This window comes from Sturnira hondurensis, unplaced genomic scaffold, assembly GCF_014824575.4.
Source record: "Sturnira hondurensis isolate 20B ecotype Veracruz unplaced genomic scaffold, ASM1482457v3 Scaffold0008640, whole genome shotgun sequence".
NCBI lineage: Eukaryota > Metazoa > Chordata > Mammalia > Chiroptera > Phyllostomidae > Sturnira > Sturnira hondurensis.
Window position 1 is genome coordinate 12,535,685 of NW_028081271.1, and position 23,088 is coordinate 12,558,772.

Sequence of the window (23,088 nt, forward strand, 5' to 3'; positions counted from 1 at the left end):
TTATCTCCAATATTTTGAAATTATAAATAAGACTGCAATGAATAAACTTGGATATAGGTATTTTTGTTTTGCTGGAATTGTATCTTTGGGGTTAAGTCTTAGAAGTGGAATAGACGGGTCAAATGGTGGTTTTATACATAGAGAGGTAGCTAGTGTTTACTGGAGAAATCCCCGTCAAAGGCGTTTCACCTGTTCCGTCCCACCCAGCAAGGTGTGAGGATGCCTGCTTCCCACGAGTTCTCTAACAGAATATGTTGCCACACTTCTTGATTTCCACCAATCTGATAGGTGAGAAATGACAACTCGGTGAAGTCATAATTTGCATTTCCCTAATTTTGAGTGGGGTTGAATATTTTTCACATTTAGGCTTTTTTAAGACTTTTTGATAAACTGTTTATTTGGACCTTTTCATCTTTTTTGGATCTAGTTTTTTTATCTTTCTTCTCTTAGTTTTTAAAAAGTTTTTATACACTAGGGACATTATCTCTTTAACTGTGATCAATATTGCAAATATTTTCTCCCAGTTTATCAGATATAGTTTGATTTTGATCTCTCTTTTATTTGGCAAAAGATTTTGTTATCTTCATTAATCTTTTCTCTCTTTTTTTTTGGTTCTGTATGTCGAGTCTTAAAAAACCTTTATCCACATACATGTTACAATAGCATTTACTTCAGCTTTCTTTTAGTACATCAATGATTTTATTTTTACAAAATTCAAATAAAATGAACTTTTGTCCCACTTTCTAAAGGCAACATTATATGCGAAGGCTTTCCTGTATTAATAAAAATTCTTTAAAATGTGGTTTTAAAATACTGCCTCTTTGAGTGGACTGACTCTGATTCACAGGAGTCCCTACGAATAGCTTCTAATGCTCTGCTAATGTAAATAATGCTATAGAAACACATTTATGCATGGATTTTTGAACAAATCTCTGACAGTTTCCTTGGAATACGTGCCTAGAAGGTAGCAGACACTTTCCTGCCTGTGACAGACAGGAGAGGAAGGAAGTAAGCGATGGCGCCCCCACCAGGGAACACCACTCAGACACACGGCAACTGGGGTAAACCTCACAATAATTACATTGAGTGAAAAATAGAGACCCCCCCCAAAAAAGAGAGAATATACTGCATGATTTAATTTACATAAAATTCTAAAAATAGAAATCAATCTATGTGATAGAGAGCACAGCTGCGGTTACTTGGCGGGGAGGGCATAGGAAGATGAGTAGCTTATGAAGGGACATGAGAATGCTTTGGGGCCGTCCTCTTGATTGTGACGATGGCTTCACGGGTGTGTGTATGTGTCAAACCTACCAAATTGTGCACTTCACATATGTGCAGTTTACTGGATGCCAATGATACCTCAATAAAACTGTAAAACCAAAAAGTTAGAAGGCCAAGTGGACCTGGAGGGAAAAAAAACAAAAACAGGCAGACCTATTACATTGCCCACCGGGCCAGCTGCACCACCTCACACTGTACGTAGTTAGAGGCAATTTCCCATGGTCATTGCTAGTTTGGTTTGCGCCATCCTGAGACTGTTCTAACACGCACTGTATGGAGGATTCAGGCTGATGTTTTTTGTAGGTGTCCTTGCCACTTACAGTTTTTCTTGTGTGAATTATCCTAGTTCATTGACCATTTTGCTCAATTTAATTAACTTTTAAGATTTCTTTTTGTAGTATGTCATCTCTTCATTTTTATATGTTGCAAATATTTCTTTCAATTTGGCTTTCCCTTTCTTATTTTGTCTTTGGTATTTAAAAGATGCATATAATCAAACGTGGTGATCTCCTTCATGGCCCTTATTAGAAAATCCAACCCAGTTCTGAAATCAAGTAAATATTCACTCTATTTTCTTAGTGTTGGTTTAATTTCAATTTTTGTTTACACTGAATCTCCTTATTCCCCTCTGGAATATATTTATGTGTATGCTAAGAAAAAATAATCTAACTTCCCCCCCATCACAAGTGGTAGAACATATTTCCATTTTGGTGATATTTCAAAAGAATAAATAGGCATTAAAAATAAGGCTTCCCCTTTACGGTGTCATGGTTTTCCTATCTGTAAGCTAGGTATAAGGATTACCATCTTATCATTGCATCAGATATGGGAAACATTAGCCCATGTCCTACCAGGCTATTAGTCCTCACAGGCAAGCTGGGCATTTTGAGAAGAGGAAATGAAACCCTGATACCCTGAATGAAGGTACCAACAAGGGCTTAAATCGACTGTATCTGCAATCCATCTGGAGCCAAACAAAGCTCTCTGGGGACAGTGTTCTCACTGGTGGCATTCTCGATGTTATTCCTGAACATCTTGTTCTTCTCTTTTCCAGGCCCTGGATGGACCTTTCATCAGACATAGAGGAAGATAAATCCGGTCAGCTGCAAGACAAGGAGAGTATGAGAAGGAAGTGGGTAGTGCAGTTCACCAGGTTCAAAAAGAAATCCACAAATGATTTCGCCTGCATGAATTTGACTCAATTTCCCCCTCTGCATGCTATTCTATTTATTCCTGAAACACACACATTTGTTTTTTTAAAAAATGATGTAGTGATTGATGTACTGACCTTTACAGGTTTATTAAATATTGCAGCTATAATCCTTAGCACCGAATATGCAAAATTTCAAGTTTATGTAAAATATAAATTAGAAAGTAAGTATGCCATTGCCAAATTATCTACTCTAAAGATCTTTTCAAAGAGTTAGTTCTCCTGATACATTTAAACTCTGACGACCAAATGCCATGTTCAAGGATGCACATAATGATGTTCATGTCATTGTTTGGCTTTTGGTCTATACACAGTTGAACTTCTCCCCAGGGAACACTGTGATCATCTCTTTGACCTTCATCCGGAGAGCATGTGGTCCATGGCCTTAGTGCCTTAATAATATAGGAGCCCTTTATGACATTTGATGATCACAGGCTTGGAAAACCACCGGTTACACTGGGCCCTTATAAAACAGTCACAAACAGGGTCACTGCCCCTGTCACAAAGGTGCTACTGCACATGACCAGCTTTATTAGCATGTCCAGCCCTACGGTCCTCCTCCCACGCCCGCACTTGGAAGACTCCTCAGGGGCTGCTGATTGTGCTGATACCGTCCCATCTGCGATCCTCACAGCAGCGAATTCCGTGCCTTGGTTTTCTCATTTGCGGTGTGTCTGCAGGGAGAAATGACTGGCGGTGATAACCTGGGAGACAAAGCTACCTCAAGTGAGGGAGGGGGGAATTACCTAAGGGACACTCGGTTTTCTTGTAATGACATTGTCATTTCAAAGCAAAGCTTACTGCAGGTCATTGGAAAAGCAGAGGGTAGTATGAAGGAGGAGGAAAAAGAGGTCACCCACGCTCTAAATCTAAAGTAGCCTCCGTTAGTATTTTGGATATTTATACTATTACGAACCAGAGTAAAACCACACTTAAACTGAGATGAAATACCTTACTGCTAATCTTGAAAAGTCGCAGCCACAGGTCTGCTTGGAGCAAGCGGATCTCGCATCTGGGTGCTGTCTTTTCAGCCCAGCATTCATGCAGGAAACTTGCGCTTGTCCTCCTACATAGAACATTTTTTTCACGTGTAAGTTTTCACAGGGAGGCTGGGAAGTTTGCATTTGAGGATGCTGACCCGCCCTCTCATCGGGAGGGGCTTGCCCTCGGGCTGCATCGCAGAGCTGTGCAGTAGGGTCTGAGCCTCCGTCCTTGGGTGCCGGGCCTGCTCTCTGCAGAGTAGGGGCCGGGTGGCGGGCGGTGGGGTGGGGCCTTCAGCGACACTCTCATCCTGTGCATTTGTCCGCACGTGTGTTGAAAACACATTAGCTATAAACCTTGCCACTTTGCTTTTCACCCAAAATTGTGACAAAGATTCCTGTGTAGTATTACAAACCATTCTTCAGGAGCATTACTTTAAGGATGTTTCCTATCGCAGGCTTATACTTTATGATTTTCTGATTGCTGCCTTAAATCTTTATGAGAAACATCCTTATCTCCGCCCATAACTCAGTGACGCTGGAATAGATGCCTGAGAGCGGGGTTAAATTTGAACATGCTGGCAGCTTTTCGTGGCCATTCCTAACTGGTCCCACGCCGGTGCCTTGGCATCAGCACACGCGTGTGAACGAGGCAAAATTGAAGGGTGCGTTACCTGGGAAAGTTCTAGTGCAGGTGGCACAAGACGTCAAAAATAAGATGGTTCACTGACATGATCCCTTTTAATGTCCCGATAAACAAACCCAATTCCATCTGGGTTCCACCTGGGGAGTTCGGTCTCAGAAACGCCTCACAGGCCGTGTTTAAAAACTTGGGCTCCAAGAGCAGCGGCCTCGAGGCACCCTAGGGAGTCAGCCTCCGTCAAACCCTTGCACAGAAGATGCATCATCACCCAACCTGTCCACTTGAGAACTTGAAGACTTAGTTCTTTTCCCTTGCCTTTAAAAAGAACACTGTGATAAAATCCCTGAAGGCCAGTGGTCCCAGGAATTGGGTCGTTAATTACCTGCTGGCCTGTGCGGCAAAGGAGACCCAATTCACGTGTGAGTAAGAGGAACCAGTGCCCTGTCCCCAGCCCAATCTCCCATTACTGCATGACAGACACAGGGTTAGTCCCAAGGACAGAACATGTGTGTGGACCAGTACAATGAGAAAAGCGACCCTAATGTTAACAGGTCAGCCCTAGTAATTTTGTACATGTGGGACAGTGGCCTCACGAACCAATGTACATTCTATCAAACTGCGGGAGGGACCTTGAGCCACCACTGGGTACACAGAGGAGCAGTCTGCGGCCTAATGAAGTCCAGGGGTGTGGGCAAGACCCCGTGGCTGGTCGGTGGCTATCTGAGTCTCTACCCAGGTCCTCTGATGGCAAGTTCAGTGCCCTTGCGAGTGCTGCAGTAGCTGGGTCTCCAGCCCCTGTCCATGGAGACTCGGTAAGGTCAATGGCACTTGGCAGAACTGGTGGAGTGGGAGGCCTGGACGCGTGAGATGACATCACTTTTTATTTATTATGTTGCTACCACCTGTGTCTAAGTAGTGGTATTTTCCGGTGCAGCCCAGACAGGCAAGGTTATCTACTTGTCTTCATTTGCATCTCTCAGGAGGAAATAAAATTCATTTAAGAACTCGTTTTCGCAGCCCCTTATTTATAGCAAGCCCCTTATGCACCGAGGAACCACTCCAAATCCAGATTCTTTCCCGATGAGATGCAAACCAGTCTGCAGTTAAACATGTAACCAGGGAACTGTAATTTCCTGACCTCAACATCATTAAACCTCATCAAACCACCCCATTAGCTGGTTTTCATGTAATTGTATAAACACAGTTTTGCCACTTCAAAGCACTTGGAAGTATTTCATTTTGCCTTCTTCCTAGCTGGACAACCCGGACCACATGCCAAGGCTGAAAAAACAACTAGCCTGTCCATCAGCTAGTGATGTTTTAGACTTGGAAGAAGGCAGCTGGACCAAAGCCTTTAAACCTATGTCGTCATTTCTATTTTACCCTAGGAGACAGGGTGATAACGGCAAACTCATGCCCTTGGGCTTGGATGTGGGAGCTGGGAATAAGGGAAAGAGGTGAGTTTCCCCCTCGTTTCTCCCTCCCTGGGTCCTCCAAGGGTGAATGCAGCTCAGCTTAGCCAATATGCATGAAAGAGGTGCCACGTGGAAGGTATGCCAGAATGGCGAAGTGCTAACTTGCACAAGAAAGAGAGAAATTTTGCCTGAGGGGGCCTACAAGGAGGAACATACTTAGCAGGTAGAGAGAATTCTATGGAAAGGAACCACTCCACACAGAGTGAGTCAAAGGCACATGGACTGGGACGTGCAAGTTCAGGGCATCGGCTGGGCATGAGTCATCTCCCATGTGAGCGGCACACACTGTGGTCTCCGGCCACCTCTGCCTTATCTAGTACTGCACCTCCGGAGCCCGATAATTGAGGGAAGGAATTCTTCCCTCAATTGAGGGAAGGAAAGAGGCACTGCTTCAGTTGGGTATTTTTGGTGCAAAGGCAGGGATCCCTTCAGGTTCCCTCGAGCGATGGGTGGGGCTCAGGGGAGCTGAGTCATTTTAGGAAAGTATCTGGACTGGAACAATGGAGGCAACTCTAGCGACCTGTTTCCCGACCCACTCACAGCGGGGTGGTCTCCAGGGTACTTTTCTGCATTGCCGAGTCCTCCGCTCCTCGCCAGCTTCCTCGGCTTCACCCAGGTTTCTGTCCACCTGAACTTTGGTCTGGAAGTGGCCCTAAGGACCACTCTGACCCCTCTCTGCGCATCACCACACTCTTCCTACTTCTGCTGTTGGTCTTTGCCATGTCTTCTGCTCCTAGGAGTGGCTGCTGGGGCAACTGTTGCACACTAGGCCACCCATGCCCACGCCTACTTTAGCCAGTGGTGCGGCACTGGCAGAGGGGCACTGAGAGCTGGGGCAAGGGTGTCGCCCTTAGACTTGGGTGTAGGTGCACTCACAGTCTCAAGTACCCCTGTTCAGGGAGCAGATTTCAGTTAGATTTATGCCAAATGACCTGCACACAGGAGGCGCATTGTGACAGGCTTTTATTGGGGCTGCTGGCGCTACGTTCTTTCACGTCCTCAAAGTCCCCCATGATACTGGCCAGCAGCCGAACACCTCATTGCTCTCAAATAGTCTCCTCTATTTTAGTTCTGTAATAAACAACTTGAGCCTTTTCACTTGAAAGACTCATCACTCCGTTCTCAATTTGGGCACATCACTCTGCCTTTGTTCTCTGAGGCTTTCTAACAGACGCTGTGCCCTCAGCTTCATAACTGCAGGTGGGCCTCATCCAATCAGTTGAAGGCATGAACAGAACGAAAGGCTGACCCCTCCCCCATCAGGAGAGAATTCACCTGTGAAACAGCCTTCAAACGGGGACATCAGCTCTGCCGATTCTGGACTTGCCAGCTTCCCCAGTCGATGAGCCAGTTCCTACAACAACTCTCTCCCCAGGGCATGCTGTTGGTTCTGTTCCTCTGCAGAGCCCAGCCTGACACACTCCCCTAAGAGAAACCCTGTGCCCACTAGCAGTCATTCCCAACCCCTCCCCTCCAGCCTCAGCAAGCGCTCTGTATTTGCTTACTCCGGAAATTTCATAGAAATGGAGCCATACACTGTGTGGTCTTTTGTGACTGGCTTCTTTTACCAAGAATAGTGGTTTTAAGACTTCTCCAAGTGATAGCACATGTCACTACTTTATTCCTTTTTATCGCCAGATAACATTCCACTGTGTGAACACACCAATGTTTTAGTTCTCCATTCATTGGTAGATACACATGGGGTGTGTTACCACTTTTTGGCCACTGTGAATCGTGCTGCCGTAAACACTCATTGACAAGGTGTTGAGATAGGCAGTTGCCTTTATTTCTCTCGGATATGGACCTGGAGCGCAGGAGTAAAACGTTTAACATTTTGAAGAAGTGCCAAACTATTTGCCAAAACATCTTTACCGTTTTAGCAGCAATATACAAGAGCTCCAATTTCTCCGTGTCCTTGTCGACACTTGGGTTGTCCCTCTTTGTCGTGATAACAGCCATCCCAGTGAGTGCAAAGCAGTATTTCGCTGAAGATTTGATCTGTATTTCCCTCATATTTTCCAATCACCTTTTGTCTTCTTCTTTGACCCACGGGTGATTGAATACTGTGTTGTTGAATCTTTACATTTTCATGCATGTTCTAAACTCCTTGTTCTTCCTGATGGAATGCCCTTTTTCATAATGAAATGTCCCTCTTTATCGCGTCACATTTTGTCATTGTAATGTCTACTTTGTGTAGTATTAGCACACCACCCCAGCTCCATTACGGTGGTTTTTGCCTGGCCTGTCTCTGTCCAACCCGTGACTTCCCATCTCTGTGTGTTTTTTAGATTAAAATCTGCCTCCTGTAGGGAGCATAATTTTGAATCCAATCATGCAGTCCCAGTCTTTTGGTTTTGTTTAACCCATTCACATTTTTTAAAATATTTTATTGATTTAATTTTAGAGAGAGGGGAGGGGTGGGAGAAAGAGAAGAGACACATCGATGCGAGAGACAAATATCGATCGGTTGCCGGTTGCCTCCCGTATGCACCCCAACCGTGGACTGAACCCCCGGCCCAGGCATGCGACCACTCTCTGCCCTGTGGGATGACACTCAACCAACTAAGCCACACGGGCCAGGGCAACCCATTCACATTGAATGTTTTCAATGATATGGTTAGAGTTACATCTGCCATACTGACTTCTGTTCTCCATCTCATACATTTTTTGTTCCTCTAGTCCTCCTTTATTGCCTACGCTTGGATTAAGCTTAACATTTTAATCCGTTCGATGATTTCTTAAATACGCTTTTGAATTATTTTCTTAAGGAGTGCTGTAAGTCTTAACAACATGCATCCTAACGCACAGAATCTACTTCAGATTTATACTACAAGGGTCTTCTAAAAAAGCATTAAAGTTTTCACGAATCAAATCAACTTCCACATTCAAATCTCCAAATATCTTTGGCTGGGTTAAAACAACATTTAAGGATACAGCAAACTGCCCTGGCTGGTGTGGCTCAGTGGCCTGAGTGCCGGCCTGCAAACCGAAGGGTCACTGGTTTGATTTCCAGTCGAGGGCACATGCCTGGGTTGCAGGCCAGGTCCCCAGTGGAGGCACATGAGAGACAACCACACACTGATGTTTCTCTCTCTCTCCTTCTCCTTCCCTTCCCCTCTCTGAAAATAAATAAATAAGATCTTTTTAAAAAAATACAACTTACTTTAAAACTCAAATTTAAGAAATACTAGTTTTCCAATAATATTTCTTCTAGAATCTTCCAATAAATTTTTTGTGGCAGAAAGTTTTAAACTGGGGGAAGTACCTTTCAAAGCTTTGGGGTCCCTCCGGCTCAGTGGGAAGCCACCTGGTCTCTGTGGCCTGAGACCAGTCCCGCCGCTGCCCAGGCATTCGTGTGCCACCATTGTCGTTTTTGCCACATGTCCACCGGTTTTCTCTGTGCACCACTTGCTCTTACTGCTTAAGTTTTTCTTTTAAGAATTATTTGTATTTTAAGTATTTCTTTCTAAACATATTCATTTTTGAAGCAGATGTTTTATCATGAGTGCAGGAAACCAATTAGTAAATACGATGTAAACAAAAAATTGTTAACTTGCTAGATACGGTCAGACTCAGAACTTGAGGCCTGCTTTCTAAATTTAAAGAGAGAGAGAGAGAGAAAGAAAGAGAACTCTGCAAGTGAGTAGAATGAATAAGGTCAGTTGTTCTGGGTCAGCGCTCACCAGCGCTAGGCACTGCAGGATGAGTGTCAAGTGGATTGTCACCTCCACTTGACACTCGAGGAATCGGAGGCTGCAGGTAAAGAGCCGGGACTCTCGCGGTGGCCATGTGGAGCGAGCGCTCTTAACCAACACGCCGCCTGTCCCCTCGAACACAACAGGCCCACAAAGAGAAGTGACTATCGGCAGATGCCATGGTGGCCTCTCGGGTTGACCTGGCAGGACACGTCCTGGCGTGTCTTTAAATTAACATCTGCCTCCTACAGAGAGCCTCTTTTTCAATCCAGTCACAGGATCTCTTTTGATGGAGTTGCTCCACTCATTCACAGTTGATGCTATTAATGGTATGGTTAATGCAAACCTTGTGGGGTGCACTTTGGGAGTGCTGAGGTCTCAGAGGACGTCCATAGCCAACTCCTGGGACACGCTCCCCCCACACTCCGATACACGTGGAAATGCTGCATCCCACCCCCCTTGGGACACTCACAAGTTATATCAGCATCTAAAAGGTTCCGAGGCCTGCAACGACAATGCTTACAAACTTTATTTAGTGCAGCATTTCTCAGGCTTACTTGATCTTAGAGCGCGTCTGCAGAGGAATGAGGACTGGTGTCTCAGGAGACACGGGTATTTCACGGAGCAGTTGGGGAATCGCTGCTCAGTGTTTAGAGTGAAGTCCATGTCATTCAAAAATCTTCCCCATAGATCAAGATGAAGACCCTTTCTTTACTTGTGCCTAAATATTCAGGCAGGGTTTCTGTTACCAGGTGAATTTCCTCATGCCCTCACACCACGTGAGGTCAAAGGTCATCCACTCGCTAACACCTCTTCCCGGTCCTGTCCCTGCTCAGGGTGGCAGCCGGGGGAGCAGGTTCTAGCAGGGGGTGTCGGTTGCTCTTGGCTCCTGGGACCAGGAGGTGACACAGGCAGGCACAGGCAAAAGCAACCCTGGGCCTCTGAACTCAGCACCTGAGCAACCACCTGGGTACTCAAGCAACCCTGGAGTCCACTCCACCAAGCTCACAATCAAGTAGGAGAAACAGACTTGGGAGGGAGCAAATCGGGAACTTCAGATTGTCACCGCAGACACTTGGCGTCCCTATTTAGAGAACTCCACAGGTTCCTGGTAAAGGAGAGCCAAGCCCACAGAGGTGGCTCTGCTCATGGGAAGAAATACAGGGCTGAGCACCGGGCCCCACTCACCTGGACCTGCGGGTAAGGAGAGGGCCTCCTCTACCGGCCGCAAGGATTAGGCATTTCTGCTGGCACAGGTACATTTGGATTCAAGGCTCCCAATGGCTGCACCTACCTTCTTAGGGGTCTCATGGTGAAGCCTCCTGGCCAAGGGGGCCCCTTCTTCCCTGTGCACCCCCATGCCCCAGTGCCCCAGGGTGAGACTTTTCTGCTTTGTCCCTCCCTAAAGGTGTGGCTTCAGCAGGAAGCAGCCACATTCCTTTCCTTATCTTCTCAACAGTTCATAAAACACACAGGAATAGACCTCTGACCTGGTACAGGCAGGTCAGTTCTCTCAGCCTCCCCAGTCGTTTCAAGGAGGTGGCGAGGATTTCTGCTAAGAGCCCAGGGAAATGGAACTTGCAAGCTTATCACACATTCATAAGTTTGATTTAGGAGTCATGCAGATCACTGAAAAAGGACCCATTTAAGAGATCAGAGCTGATATTCAAGAGTTGAATCTCCAGCCTGGAAAGAGAGGGCAGAGTCTTAAACAGTTTTCCTCTTTCTGACTCAAACCCCTAGCAGCAGCTACCATCCACCTCCCATGGCTCACAAGTGCCTTGGCTAAACACATAAAAGGGTTATTCTTTAACTGATAAAACTAAAACTAAAAAAAAAAAGAAAGAAAAAAAAGCAGAAATAACTAAATTCTGGAACTGTAATCACTTAAACATTTATGTTTTTATTGAAGTTTTGATATTTTTTTAAAATTTCTGCCCAGTTATAACAATTAAATAGGAAGCTGCGATTACAATTCACAAACTGTGGCATGAAAAAGAACACACACCCCGTCCCATCGGGAATGACACCAAACCCTTTTCACTTTATTCATTCAAAAGAGTCCACCGCACAAGTGCCAAATGTGAGCACTGTCCTCCTTTCACGGAAGGGGAAAAACATTTTTTCTGGCAGCCCTCTCATAATCCCAGAAAGTGGTTTTGATACCACAGGTTGCAGGAATAGAAACCATAACAAACTAGGAGGGCTTTTTTTTTTCCTGCAGGCCAGGGACTACTCCCTGGAGGATTCCCCCTTGTGCTTAGTGAACCGCCTGTCCGCCTCGCTGCCTGGGTCTTCCCGGGGCCTGAAAGAGGGCGGACTTTCCTGCCCAGACGTGAAAATCCTTGTGGAGCAGAGTGTTTTCTTATCTTCAACCCTCCCCTCAACCTAAACCAAGGTCTCAAGCTTTTCCAGAGCTGCTTTCGGTCACATGACCCTCTATCGCGATGACTTAACCACACGGGACACAGAGATTCCTCCTCACTCTGCTTGTCTAGGATTCCGACGACAGCACATCACTTGTCAAAAAATGGCAGACACTAAGAGCGTGGGCACTTAAGATCATGACGCCAGCACACGCTGCGCAGGGCACGTGACCCACAGGACACTCGTCTTTTCATTTAATAGGGTCTCTTGGAGAGCTAGCTCAGAGTCACACACGTAAGCGTCTTTTCCAAAGACAGGTCAAAATCAGTTCATTTGACAGTTTAGGACCTATCTCTGTCGATGAAAAAATTCCATGCCCAACGATCCAATGGTCTGTAAAGTGATGAAATGCTAGCATTCGGTTCACACTTACACACCTGCACTCACACGCGCACACGAGAACTGCGACAAAAGACCTAGCCTGATTAATTCTGGGACCGTGGCTCCTAAGACAATGAAATCGCAAATCGGAGGTGTTGCCTTCAAGTATTTAAAGATGGAGAAATAATCTGATTCCCCTCGATTTTCTGATCCTAAGACCTTGTACTTGTCCAACTGGAGATTCTGGAGTCAGGAAAGTTACCTCCCATGGCACAAAATATTCTACAAAAATCGCTTTGTGATGTTGTGCGGTGCAGCCGCTCACGTGTTTGTTATTCCTTGTAAAAATCTTTTGAGGCTTCGTATGCCATGGTACTCCACTGCCAGCTGACTCACTCCTCCTGTCTTACTCTGGTGAGAAACGGCCTCACGCATTTTCGGCCGACATGCACAGGAGGCGGGGGAGACAGTCCTTCACGTTCCTCGGACACAAGGTGTGTTACTCCTGCAGTGCACGCCATGTGGCCCCCTTAGGGTTCCAAGAGAAAGCAGCACGTTTGGTTTGCTTTTTGAGTTTTGCTTCATGGAGAATTTAAAACAAGACTTTTACCAGTTCTTGGCAGTAGACTGACCAATCAGAGGTCCTGTGTGTATAAATAACCAGTGGGGGACTATGCTCTCCAATTACGCCATTTACCATTTTAAGGTCTGACAGCCCAATGTGAGGGCTTTCCAAGTGCTGGGCTAAATCTCACAGACTCTGTTCTTGGGGGGAGAAAAAAGTACTCATTATCAGAGTTCTTTTCTTTGCATGTTTCAAAACTGACTCCTGATTATTTGAAGCTATTGAAAGACTCAGGTTTTCCATGGGCTTGGCGACTCCCTTAGGCTTCCTCTGCTGAAGAATCCTAACGCCAGCCCGCGATCTGAGAATCACCCAGGGACAAGGCACAGGCAGCAGGGAAGTCTGGAGCAAGGGACACTCTGCTCGGAGACGGGAAGAGAAAAGGAATAACCCCCCAACCTTGCCCAACCTGCCCAACGGTTTACAGGCAGGGTCCTTTCATTCAAAGGAGAGGAGGCATTGCCTGAGGTGCACCTTGAAGATTCTTGCATGTTATTGGCAACCTCTAGGAACCAACACTCAATCCATGGGCAGAGAGAAATCTTTTGTTTAACCTGAAAAGGATTGAAAAATAAAGAGTGAACAAATAGGTCTTACACTAAAATAAGAAATCAGCCCCATCTTGGCACAGTCCTCATGCGGAATATTGCACCCAGTGTTAACTAATGCTAGAAGCTTCAAACTGTATAAATTTAAATGTATTTGCATATTATAAAAATAAAGATAAACATATACATATTTTACACTCATTATGGAACAGCAATGAATGGTCAGTCGATCTCTCTTTCACATTTAACAGAACTGAAATCTGCGTGCTCTGGACACTGCCCCCTATACTGGAACTATGGCTTATATGTGCACAGAAAACAAAATCCCTGAGAAGCCATTGACTTTTTTTTTTTCCTTTTCTTCAAGTAGCGCTCTCCTTGGAGGATCACAGTTCTGAGGTTCGGGTTGTAAAACATTTGCTCCATGTTCTCTCCCTTCCTCCCCCCACCCCTCGTGACCTCATTTGCAGACCAGGTGCGCTCCTTCCTCTGAGAGCACCTGGACACTGTGTGTTTTCGAGTTCATGGAACACACTCGGAAGCGTGGCAGGTGTACCAGGAAGGAAAGATGGTCCAGGTGAGTTCTGGTGCTCTCTTTTCTCCACGGAAATTCCACAGCCAGAAAGGTCACTGGTGTCTGTGCTTCTCACCAACGTTCTTCCTGTGTGGGCAGAGGAGAGGAAAGCCCAGGAGTGACCACAGGTAATGACTCTCGCTTACAAGAACAGGGAGATGGGCTGCACCTATTTTTGCACATATTTTTCATTTCTATTTCTAGAACTCCTTCTAAAGATGAAAATGTTAGACAACTAACGTTCCTATAAAGGAAAGAGTCCTTCCACTGGGACCTGTCAAGCATTTCTGTTTGTGACATGAGGTTCGGACATACGGATGACACCACCTAGACATAAGCACTCATTCCACTGTGATCTTACAGCGTAACTAGATTTTTCATTGAGACCCCCAAGGTCAAACACAGAGCTGCGCCCCCTCCAGAGATGCAGGCCGACACCCAGGGACATGCCCTAGATCAGCCTCCAGGGGTGGGTACAGACGCTGAAAAGAATGGCTGGGTGTCACTCTGGACCAAACGGCATGATCTCGCTCCCAGCGTTATGAGCAAGGCTGTCAAACTCAACCCTGGAGTTGAACGAATAGAAATGAAGAGCCTGCTGTGTCTTCAGCTAATTAAATGAAGTGACATTCAATTCAGATAAAATGATTCCAGGAACAAATGGCAAGTGTCCCCATCCCTTATTTCAGCTTTCCTATAATGAGAAGCAAAGTGACACTGTAATGACTGTTTTAGCAACGTTGAATAAAACATACCAAGACACAAAGGGGTTATGATCTGCTTGCCTCACTCTCTGCCCTCCATCTCTCAAGGCTCCTTGATTTAGGGGGGAACTGATAATTTAGTATGGACCTAAGACATCTCTCCAGCCAGTAGAAGAATCTGCCGAACATAACATTAATAACAATAGCACTGAATACACGCACCTCCCACTTACCACTGACTTACTACCTGCTGGGGATAGCGCCCTTCACTGTCCTGCATTATTTCCCGAGTCATCAGCTCCTCAGTCCCACCAGACAAGCACCACCTTCCTCTGCATTTTACCAAGAAGCAAACCAAGGTTCCAAGATGTGAAGTGTGCAAACCCCAGAGGGTGCACACCAGAAAGCGGCAGAGCCAGGCCTGCAAGGGGGGGTGATCTGACTCCAAAGCCTGTCGACAGGTGGGAATATTCTGGGCCCCAAGGACAGCGCCCCATTTCTATGGCACTCAGCTAGGAGGGCTCTTTGAAGACCTGTTAATACAGTAACTTCACAGTGGAGAAAGGTTTGAAGACTGCCTCAAATTCAGGTAGTAACACAATCCAAGTCACTGTAAAGAGGACGGCAGCGTGAAAACACACGGTACAGCCAACCAGGTACCTCTGGTGGACGGAGATGTGGGCTCGTGTGAGGGACACGCTGTGTCAATGCTTTTCTCACTGACTCTAGGAACCTTCCGAAATGCAGACAGCTTGTCTGGCTGCCGCTCCCCCGAGCCGCACGCAAGGCTGAGAAACACAGGACACCCCGATCGAGGGCACGTACAGGGAATATTCCAGTGTTGAAGGGCGTAAGAGGAAAATCGTTGTGAACATTCTTCCACATTGACACCACTTTTCACGTTTGGGCTCTTAGAGAAGAAAGATCCATCAAATCGCCCCCCCGCCATGTCCCCATGTCCACACTTGTCCTCGTCCATCAGTCAAGATTCACTCAAGTTCCTCGACCTTTTCCCGGTTCTGGCCGGTAGCATTCTTGATCTCTCTTCCCTGTGCCTACAAGAGTTTGGTGATGCCCCTATCAGAGCAGGTATCGTGTTTTCGTTGTAATCACTCACAGGGTTGTCTGGCTCCATCTTCTGTTCTCATTCTCCCCAAGGAGGTTATCTGATTCCTGAGGGCAGGGTCTACTCAAGTTATTTCCGCATCCTCAACACCTGGCATGATTCCCAGTAGAGGGCAAACACTCAGCAACGATCTGCTGAATGAATGATTAATAAGATGTCATGAAGAGTCATAGGTAAAAAAAAAGACAAGTTACTATGAGCTCATTACTATAATGGAAACGTATATCTAAGAAGTATTGAAGAGATGTGAAGAGTGGCCAATTACAGTTAGAAGGGCCAGGGATGGCTTTTCAGAAGGTAGCACACAACCTTGGCCTTAGAAATATGGGCCTTCACTGGGTAGGCAAGAATGGTGGCAGCCAGCTGGGGACTGAGACCCAGCCAGGGGTGCAGTGTGGCTGACCCTGCCCACAGTAAGTGAGTATTACACACACCAGCGAGGTGGCCGGGGTCTGATTATGAGTCATGCCCATGATTCTAAACCTCAAACTATACTCACTAGGACACCATTCAAGGCTTTTAAATAGGGAGAAAAGGGATAGAGTCTGAGTTGAAAGATAATATGGGTTTGAAGGACAAAAAGAGTAGAGAACAGAAGGCCAGTTGAGACTCAACCACAGGAATCTTGGCAGACAGGTGGGAAGAGGGAAAGTATGGAAACAGGTTCCTAGCTTCCAAGGTGGGGGCAAAGCACAGGCTGAGGAAGAGCTCGGGGGGAGGAAGACAACAGTCCACACCTGTGAAGCCTACGCGGCATCCAAGGGGGCTGTCAGGTAGGAAGCTGGAAAGACTGGCCTGGAGACGAAGGCAGAGGTCAGCGTGGGGGTCCCAGACCCAGATCCTCTCAGGCTACTACTGAGCATGTGTTTCTGGGATGCAGAGGAATTATCCAACATATTCCGAAGCTTAGGCTAACACTGAAGCCATACCTTGATGTACTGACCAGTTCTTTTAATTCCTGGCCCTCCTGCCCCTGGAAGGTCTGCCCTACCAGTGTTGGCCGGTTCCCAGAGACAGTCAACACTTCCAGCATGATCACGCCTCTCAAAATATTGTACAAGCCAACCGGTCCGGAGCCCACACGCCAGCCACCTTCTTTATCAGCTCTCAAACACCTGCTCTAATCACCCCAAGCACCTGGTACCAGCAGCCAGGGACAGTCCCTATGCCCCAGAGTCCACTGAAACTATCCAGACTGGCTGGTCCTAAGCCTGCTCCCCCTGCCTTGTCCCTGCCTTCCCACAGAAACCACAATGCAAGCTCTTGGCCACAGTTCCTCCTTCTCTCTCTGCCTCATGATGGGCCCAGTGTTACTCATTAGCCACCCCCACCCCAAACATGGCACATTGGCCTCTAAGGACACGTGAGTAATAAACTAGCTTTCAACAGCAGCCACTTCCCGATCTGTCGGCCTTACTATACCTCCAGCGTTCTAGGAATGCGCTGTGTGGAGAAGCAAAGGTGAAAGGAAGAACCTGCTGGGCAGACAGCACCGACCCGGGAGCCACGGCGTGGACCTCAGGCCCAGCTGTGCGCTCAGGAGCTGGGGCTGCGGGCACATGGCTCGGTCTGGGGNAGCCCACACGCCAGCCACCTTCTTTATCAGCTCTCAAACACCTGCTCTAATCACCCCAAGCACCTGGTACCAGCAGCCAGGGACAGTCCCTATGCCCCAGAGTCCACTGAAACTATCCAGACTGGCTGGTCCTAAGCCTGCTCCCCCTGCCTTGTCCCTGCCTTCCCACAGAAACCACAATGCAAGCTCTTGGCCACAGTTCCTCCTTCTCTCTCTGCCTCATGATGGGCCCAGTGTTACCCATTAGCCACCCCCCCCCAAACATGGCACATTGGCCTCTAAGGACACGTGAGTAATAAACTAGCTTTCAACAGCAGCCACTTCCCGATCTGTCGGCCTTACTGTACCTCCAGCGTTCTAGGAATGCACTGTGTGGAGAAGCAAAGGTGAAAGGAAGAACCTGCTGGGCAGACAGCACCGACCCGGGAGCCACGGTGTGGACCTCAGGCACAGCTGTGCGCTCAGGAGCTGGGGCTGCAGGCACATGGCTCGGTCTGGGACTCAGTGCTCCCTGCCCTTGGAACATGTGGGGTTGCTGGGAGGAACAAATGAGTCGGGGGCCCTGCCTGAGTGTATCCAGGCACGCAGTAGCCATGTGTGACTATAACAGACAGAAATGCTACCACTCATCTCCTCTTAGCTCGTGAAGGCTGAGCTGGGAGCTGGTGTTCTCCGAGTGACAGCAGGTGGCCTTACCCACAGCCCTGCACGGGCTCTACCTGGACCCCTGCATGGTCGTGGAGGGGCACGTTCCCCAACACCTTCCCCTTCCCATCAATCACTCACGTGCGCCTCCCTTGGGCTGGCACCTCATTAATACGCTAACCACTGCTAGTGGTCAGAGGATGGCTTTTACGCAAGTGTCTCTACTTGCATTTTGAAATTTTGTTCGTTGTGATGACCTTTGTATGTCGTCCGCAGTGGACACCACTAATAATTCTGAGTAGAAATGAAAGCGCCTGAATTTACTGAGCGCTGTTTACTCAGCGTAAGGAATCACGCTACGTGCTCTCCCTGCAAGAGTCTCTCTGATGGCCAACAGTGACCCCACGAGACCTGCACATGGCAGGTGTCTCCCCCTCAGCGTAACAAGTCGGGAGACCCCAGCTCGGGAAGTTAACTCCAGAACCCATCAAACTGCCTGGAGAAAATAAACACAAACACTGCTATTTGCTGTGATGGTCAACTTGAGCCTTTCCTGCTGTTACCATACTCTTGCATAATATCTGAGTAATTTTTTAGATGACTTCTTTTTTCCCACAGAGAGCTGATTCCTGATACATGCAATCATAGTAACTTGGGCAAAAGAATCAAGCAGGTCCCTTACCCTTAATTCCCAAGTGCATCTTGATTCTGGGTAAGTAAAAGATTTGTCATCTGTCCTGCTCTATAGGATCTTTTCACCCCAAGCCCTACCCCGCCCCCTTTTCCTAAACTCTCCCAGTCCGTAGGGAGCCCTTCTCTGTTTAAGAAGCCCTCTCTGCTTCCCAGAGACTTACCCTTAAAAACTGGTGCTCCTAAAGTCACAGATCGGGCACAGTAAAAATGACGGCATAAGGGAAAGTAGCACTATCTTTTCCACTTAATTTTCCAAGAAAGGATGGAGATACCTAAGCAGAGAGGAACAAAGTCCAGCATCAGTGTGGCTGATGGGGGACTGAACGGTCAAAGAAACCCTCCTCCTCGCCTGTGAAAGCTGCAAGGCCACGAGCTGCCTCGCTTTCTGCAAAGGACGAGCCAATCAATGCAAGTCGACATGCCGCACACCCACAGGGGGCAGCCTTCCCCGCCCTCCACGTTTCCAGCATTCTGTGGTCCGCGTAAAAGCCTCTGCTGTGCTAAAGCCACAGTTCCCTCACTCCGTTGTTCTAAAATTTTCTTTTATCAAGTTCATGTTAATCTGAGTGTGGTTAAACATACTTTGCCTGTTTATTTGGGGAGATAAAGGCAACCAAGCCGTCATTCCACTTTTTATAAAAGGCTATTTCAATAGTATCCGTATGTCACAACAATATAACTGCCAACATTCCTATGCAAAGTGACCGCCACATATCTGAGAATACGGAGAGCAGGCAGAACTGGTACTCTGGGGGACTGGGCCTGAGGGGGAACACCACAGCATACACACAAGAACCCCAGGTGAAAGGGCAGTTTTGAAAGGCGGGGTCACAGCTTTGACACAGACCGACGATGTTCAACCCAGCCCCCCATTTTTTCCTAATTCTGTAACACATGACCTGCCAAAATCAGAACTAAGTTCCTCTTTCAGCCCCACTTATCCACGTAAGATGGAGCCCAGACAGACGTGTACCAACCGCACAAGAGAAATGGCAACTGTCAGGAAACGAAAGTGACATATTCCCATTCCCTGAGCGTTTGACAATCAGGCCATCGAGAAGCCACATGGAAGAACGTGGGCTACACTCCAGTGTGCCTCCAGGTAAAGCATTTTCACATGCTCACCTGTTGCATTCTGCCTTCATTCGCCAGCTGGTAGAAATCCTTTCACAATGTACCCATGTGTTAAATCACCGTGGCGTACACTTCAAATATCTTACAACGTTGCCTGTCAATTATTTGCCTCATCAAGCCGGAAGAAAAAAAACAACAAACTCAGTGGTTGCATTCTGCATTCAGCAGATACCTTAGTATCCAGCAGTTTTTCAGAATATACACTTCAATTGGTAGGAGACTAGCTTGTTCTAAACCTCTCTGGAAATGAGAGAGAGAAACATTCTACAGGGCACTAAAAACGAGATGTGTAAGCTGCACTTCACCGAAGCTCGCACCTTCTGGGTTGGAATTTTAAGTGGCTCCACCTTCGGAGCTACAGGAGGGAGACAGGAATTCACACATAAACATTTTTCAATAAAACTTTAAAATCATCCTTCTCCTTTCTCCTCACTTTTCCCACTGAAAGTGTAGGTTTGCCCCTTACGACTTTTAATGTCCAAGGCCCAGCATCCCTCCCTTTAAAGGCTGGGGACTGGTGAGGCTGCCATTCAGGAGTCCTGAAGGACAAACACAGTGGGGGATGGACGTGTTCATTCGCCAGCTGGTAGAAATCCTTTCACAATGTACCCATGTGTTAAATCACCGTGGCGTACACTTCAAATATCTTACAATGTTGCCTGTCAATTATTTGCCTCATCAAGCTGGAAGAAAAAAAACAACAAACTCAGTGGTTGCATTCTGCATTCAGCAGATACCTTAGTATCCAGCAGTTTTTCAGAATATACACTTCAATTGGTAGGAGACTAGCTTGTTCTAAACCTCTCTGGAAATGAGAGAGAGAAACATTCTACAGGGCACTAAAAACGAGATGTGTAAGCTGCACTTCACCGAAGCTCGCACCTTCTGGGTTGGAATTTTAAGTGGCTCCACCTTCGGAGCTACAGGAGGGAGACAGGAATTCACACATAAACATTTTTCAATAAAACTTTAAAATCATCCTTCTCCTTTCTCCTCACTTTTCCCACTGAAAGTGTAGGTTTGCCCCTTACGACTTTTAATGTCCAAGGCCCAGCATCCCTCCCTTTAAAGGCTGGGGACTGGTGAGGCTGCCATTCAGGAGTCCTGAAGGACAAACACAGTGGGGGATGGACGTGTTCATTCGCCAGCTGGTAGAAATCCTTTCACAATGTACCCATGTGTTAAATCACCGTGGCGTACACTTCAAATATCTTACAATGTTGCCTGTCAATTATTTGCCTCATCAAGCCGGAAGGAAAAAAACAACAAACTCAGTGGCTGCTCGGGGTTAAAGGAGGGGGAATAAACACAGGAGCACAGAGGACTTTTAGGGCAATGAAAATCTCGTGGACGACACTGTAATGTGCGTGACATACGTCATCACATGGGTGTCCAACTTCTCGGAATGGACACCATGAAGAGGGGACGTAATGTGAACCATGGAGTCTGGTGGTGATGTGTCAGCACAGGTTCATCAGCTGTGATAAATGTCCCACTCTGGTGGGGGTGTTGATGGTGGGGGAGGCTGTGCATGTGTAGAAGCAAAGGGTCGATGGGATCTCCCTGGACCTTCTGCTCGATTTTGCTGTGAACCTAAACTACCCTAAAAACAAAGCCCATGTTTGAAATTGCTCTCCCTCCATGCAGTTCTAATTCCCCTCTATTGTCTAGCAAAGAGGTGGCTGCCAGTGGGGGGTGCGGGTCACTTCACTGCCATTAGACTAAACTGGGCCAGGATTAACAGTGTTCCTAAGAATTTCTTTAAAACCACAACCCTTTTTAATACCAACACAACAGCAGCAAAACCATTCCTGAAAGTGATACTTAAAATGTGCCTTCACTGCAGGGAGCAAGTGACTACAAATGACGGGGTGTTTCTCTTTGGAGCAATGAAAATGTTCTAAAATTAGATTGTGTTGACAACTGCAAATATATTAATAATCATCGAGTGGGCCAGTGTATACCTCAATAGAGCTTTTAAAAACATATCAAGGTCTGCCTGAGTGGCTCACTGGGTTGGAGCATCATCCCATAGACCAAAAGGTTGCAGGTTCGAGCCCTGGTCCAGGTGCGTACAATCCCAGTCCAGTGTGGGAGAGCATGTACAGGAGGCAACCAATCAATGCCTCTCTCTTCTTCCTTCTCTCTCTTTCTTCCCACCCCCCTCAAATCAATAAACATATCCTCAGGTAAGGATTTTTTTTTAAAGTACTGGAGTGTATATCCTTAAAGAAGTCAACTTTTTTTAGAGCAACCCAGCAAATCTGCTGCTAGATGAATTTTCGTCTCATCTCCAGTGCAAATACCCTCGAGAGTCAGCCCAGGATGGCCAAAGTCTGGAGATCACTTACAGCTCTACCTGGTAGTCAGCCAAGGGGATGAGAAGCCACTCAGGACCTAGGTTTCTCCCTGGAGGATAAGGAGCGGGAGGGGAGGCATTTCCTTTCATTCGGGACATGTAACTTCTCCCCAGAGGAATGTCTATACAGACCTCAGCCACCAACCACTGAGACAAGTTATGAGAGTAAATCACATTCTCTAAAAAGCCACTACTTACTCTCTATTCTGTCACCCCTAACTGGGGAATAAGACACCTAGAACATTTTTAAATGAGCAATAGAGACGCTTAGAGTCCATAAGGAACATCCAATCGAATAACAGCACCATTACTATGTTCACGGTCAAAGGCAGGCACCTGAATGGCAAACCTCTAACTTGGCCTATGGGGGAGAGGGAAAAACTGGTCAAAGAAGAGCTCGGAATGTTGTTTAAAAACCACCCTAAGACCTAGATCAATGACCTGGGAGCAGGGTGACTAATCTATGCACCTGGGACAGTCCTGGCTGATGCCTGTTGTCCTGGCATAATAATTACAAACAGCCGGCCTGTCCCTCTCAGTCCTTCCCTGATTCGAACAACAATTACAGGTTCAGCTCTCAAGGTGAACCGCAGGTGGGACGGGCTGTGCTGATCCCAACAATGTGGATCGGTGCTGCCAATGGCTTGTGGACCAGAGAAGCTCTACAAGGCCCACTGGCCAGGGAGCCCACCCTTAGAGCCACCCACCTGCACATTATGGGATGACATTAGCCAACGATCACTCTACAGTGACCTGCTCGAGTTAATGTGGCTGCAGTCGCAAGTCTCCCACTCTCTCGTGCCTGCTGGGCCCCCGAGTCTAACTCTCAGGCTCAGACGTGTGGAGGTAAGACCACCTCCTGGAACAGCTTTGCTCATCAGTCTCCTAAATCTCCTGCTTCCGACACACTGTCCTCTACTTGTAAGTTAGGCCTCCCCTGGGGCTTCCTTCATTTAGATTTGAGACCTACACCCCAAACCTGCCATTCATTGTATGACATTTTTTTAAAAAATCCATTTCAAAATAAAACCATTCACACAGCTAGGTCGAAAGCAGTTCAGTCCTGAAG

The 23,088-nt window shown here is 46.9% G+C and overlaps 1 protein-coding gene across 2 annotated transcripts in view; it reads right to left on the minus strand.

Moving 5' to 3' along the window:
* Positions 1-11,170: 11,170 nt before the first annotated feature.
* MFHAS1 (multifunctional ROCO family signaling regulator 1) overlaps positions 11,171-23,088 on the minus strand; it is a 67,207-nt gene continuing 55,289 nt past the window's right edge. Inside the window, exons 3-4 of one of the 2 annotated variants that reach the window (XR_005067777.1) lie at positions 18,688-18,798; positions 11,171-13,869 (exon numbers count right to left, since the gene is read on the minus strand). Coding sequence is in view for 1 of the 2 variants with exons in the window: in XM_037055288.1 (XP_036911183.1) it covers positions 13,836-13,869 (34 nt within the window). In the remaining variant the exon portion in view is untranslated. The remainder of the gene's footprint in view (positions 13,870-18,687; positions 18,799-23,088) is intronic. The other variant, XM_037055288.1, reaches the window with a different exon arrangement.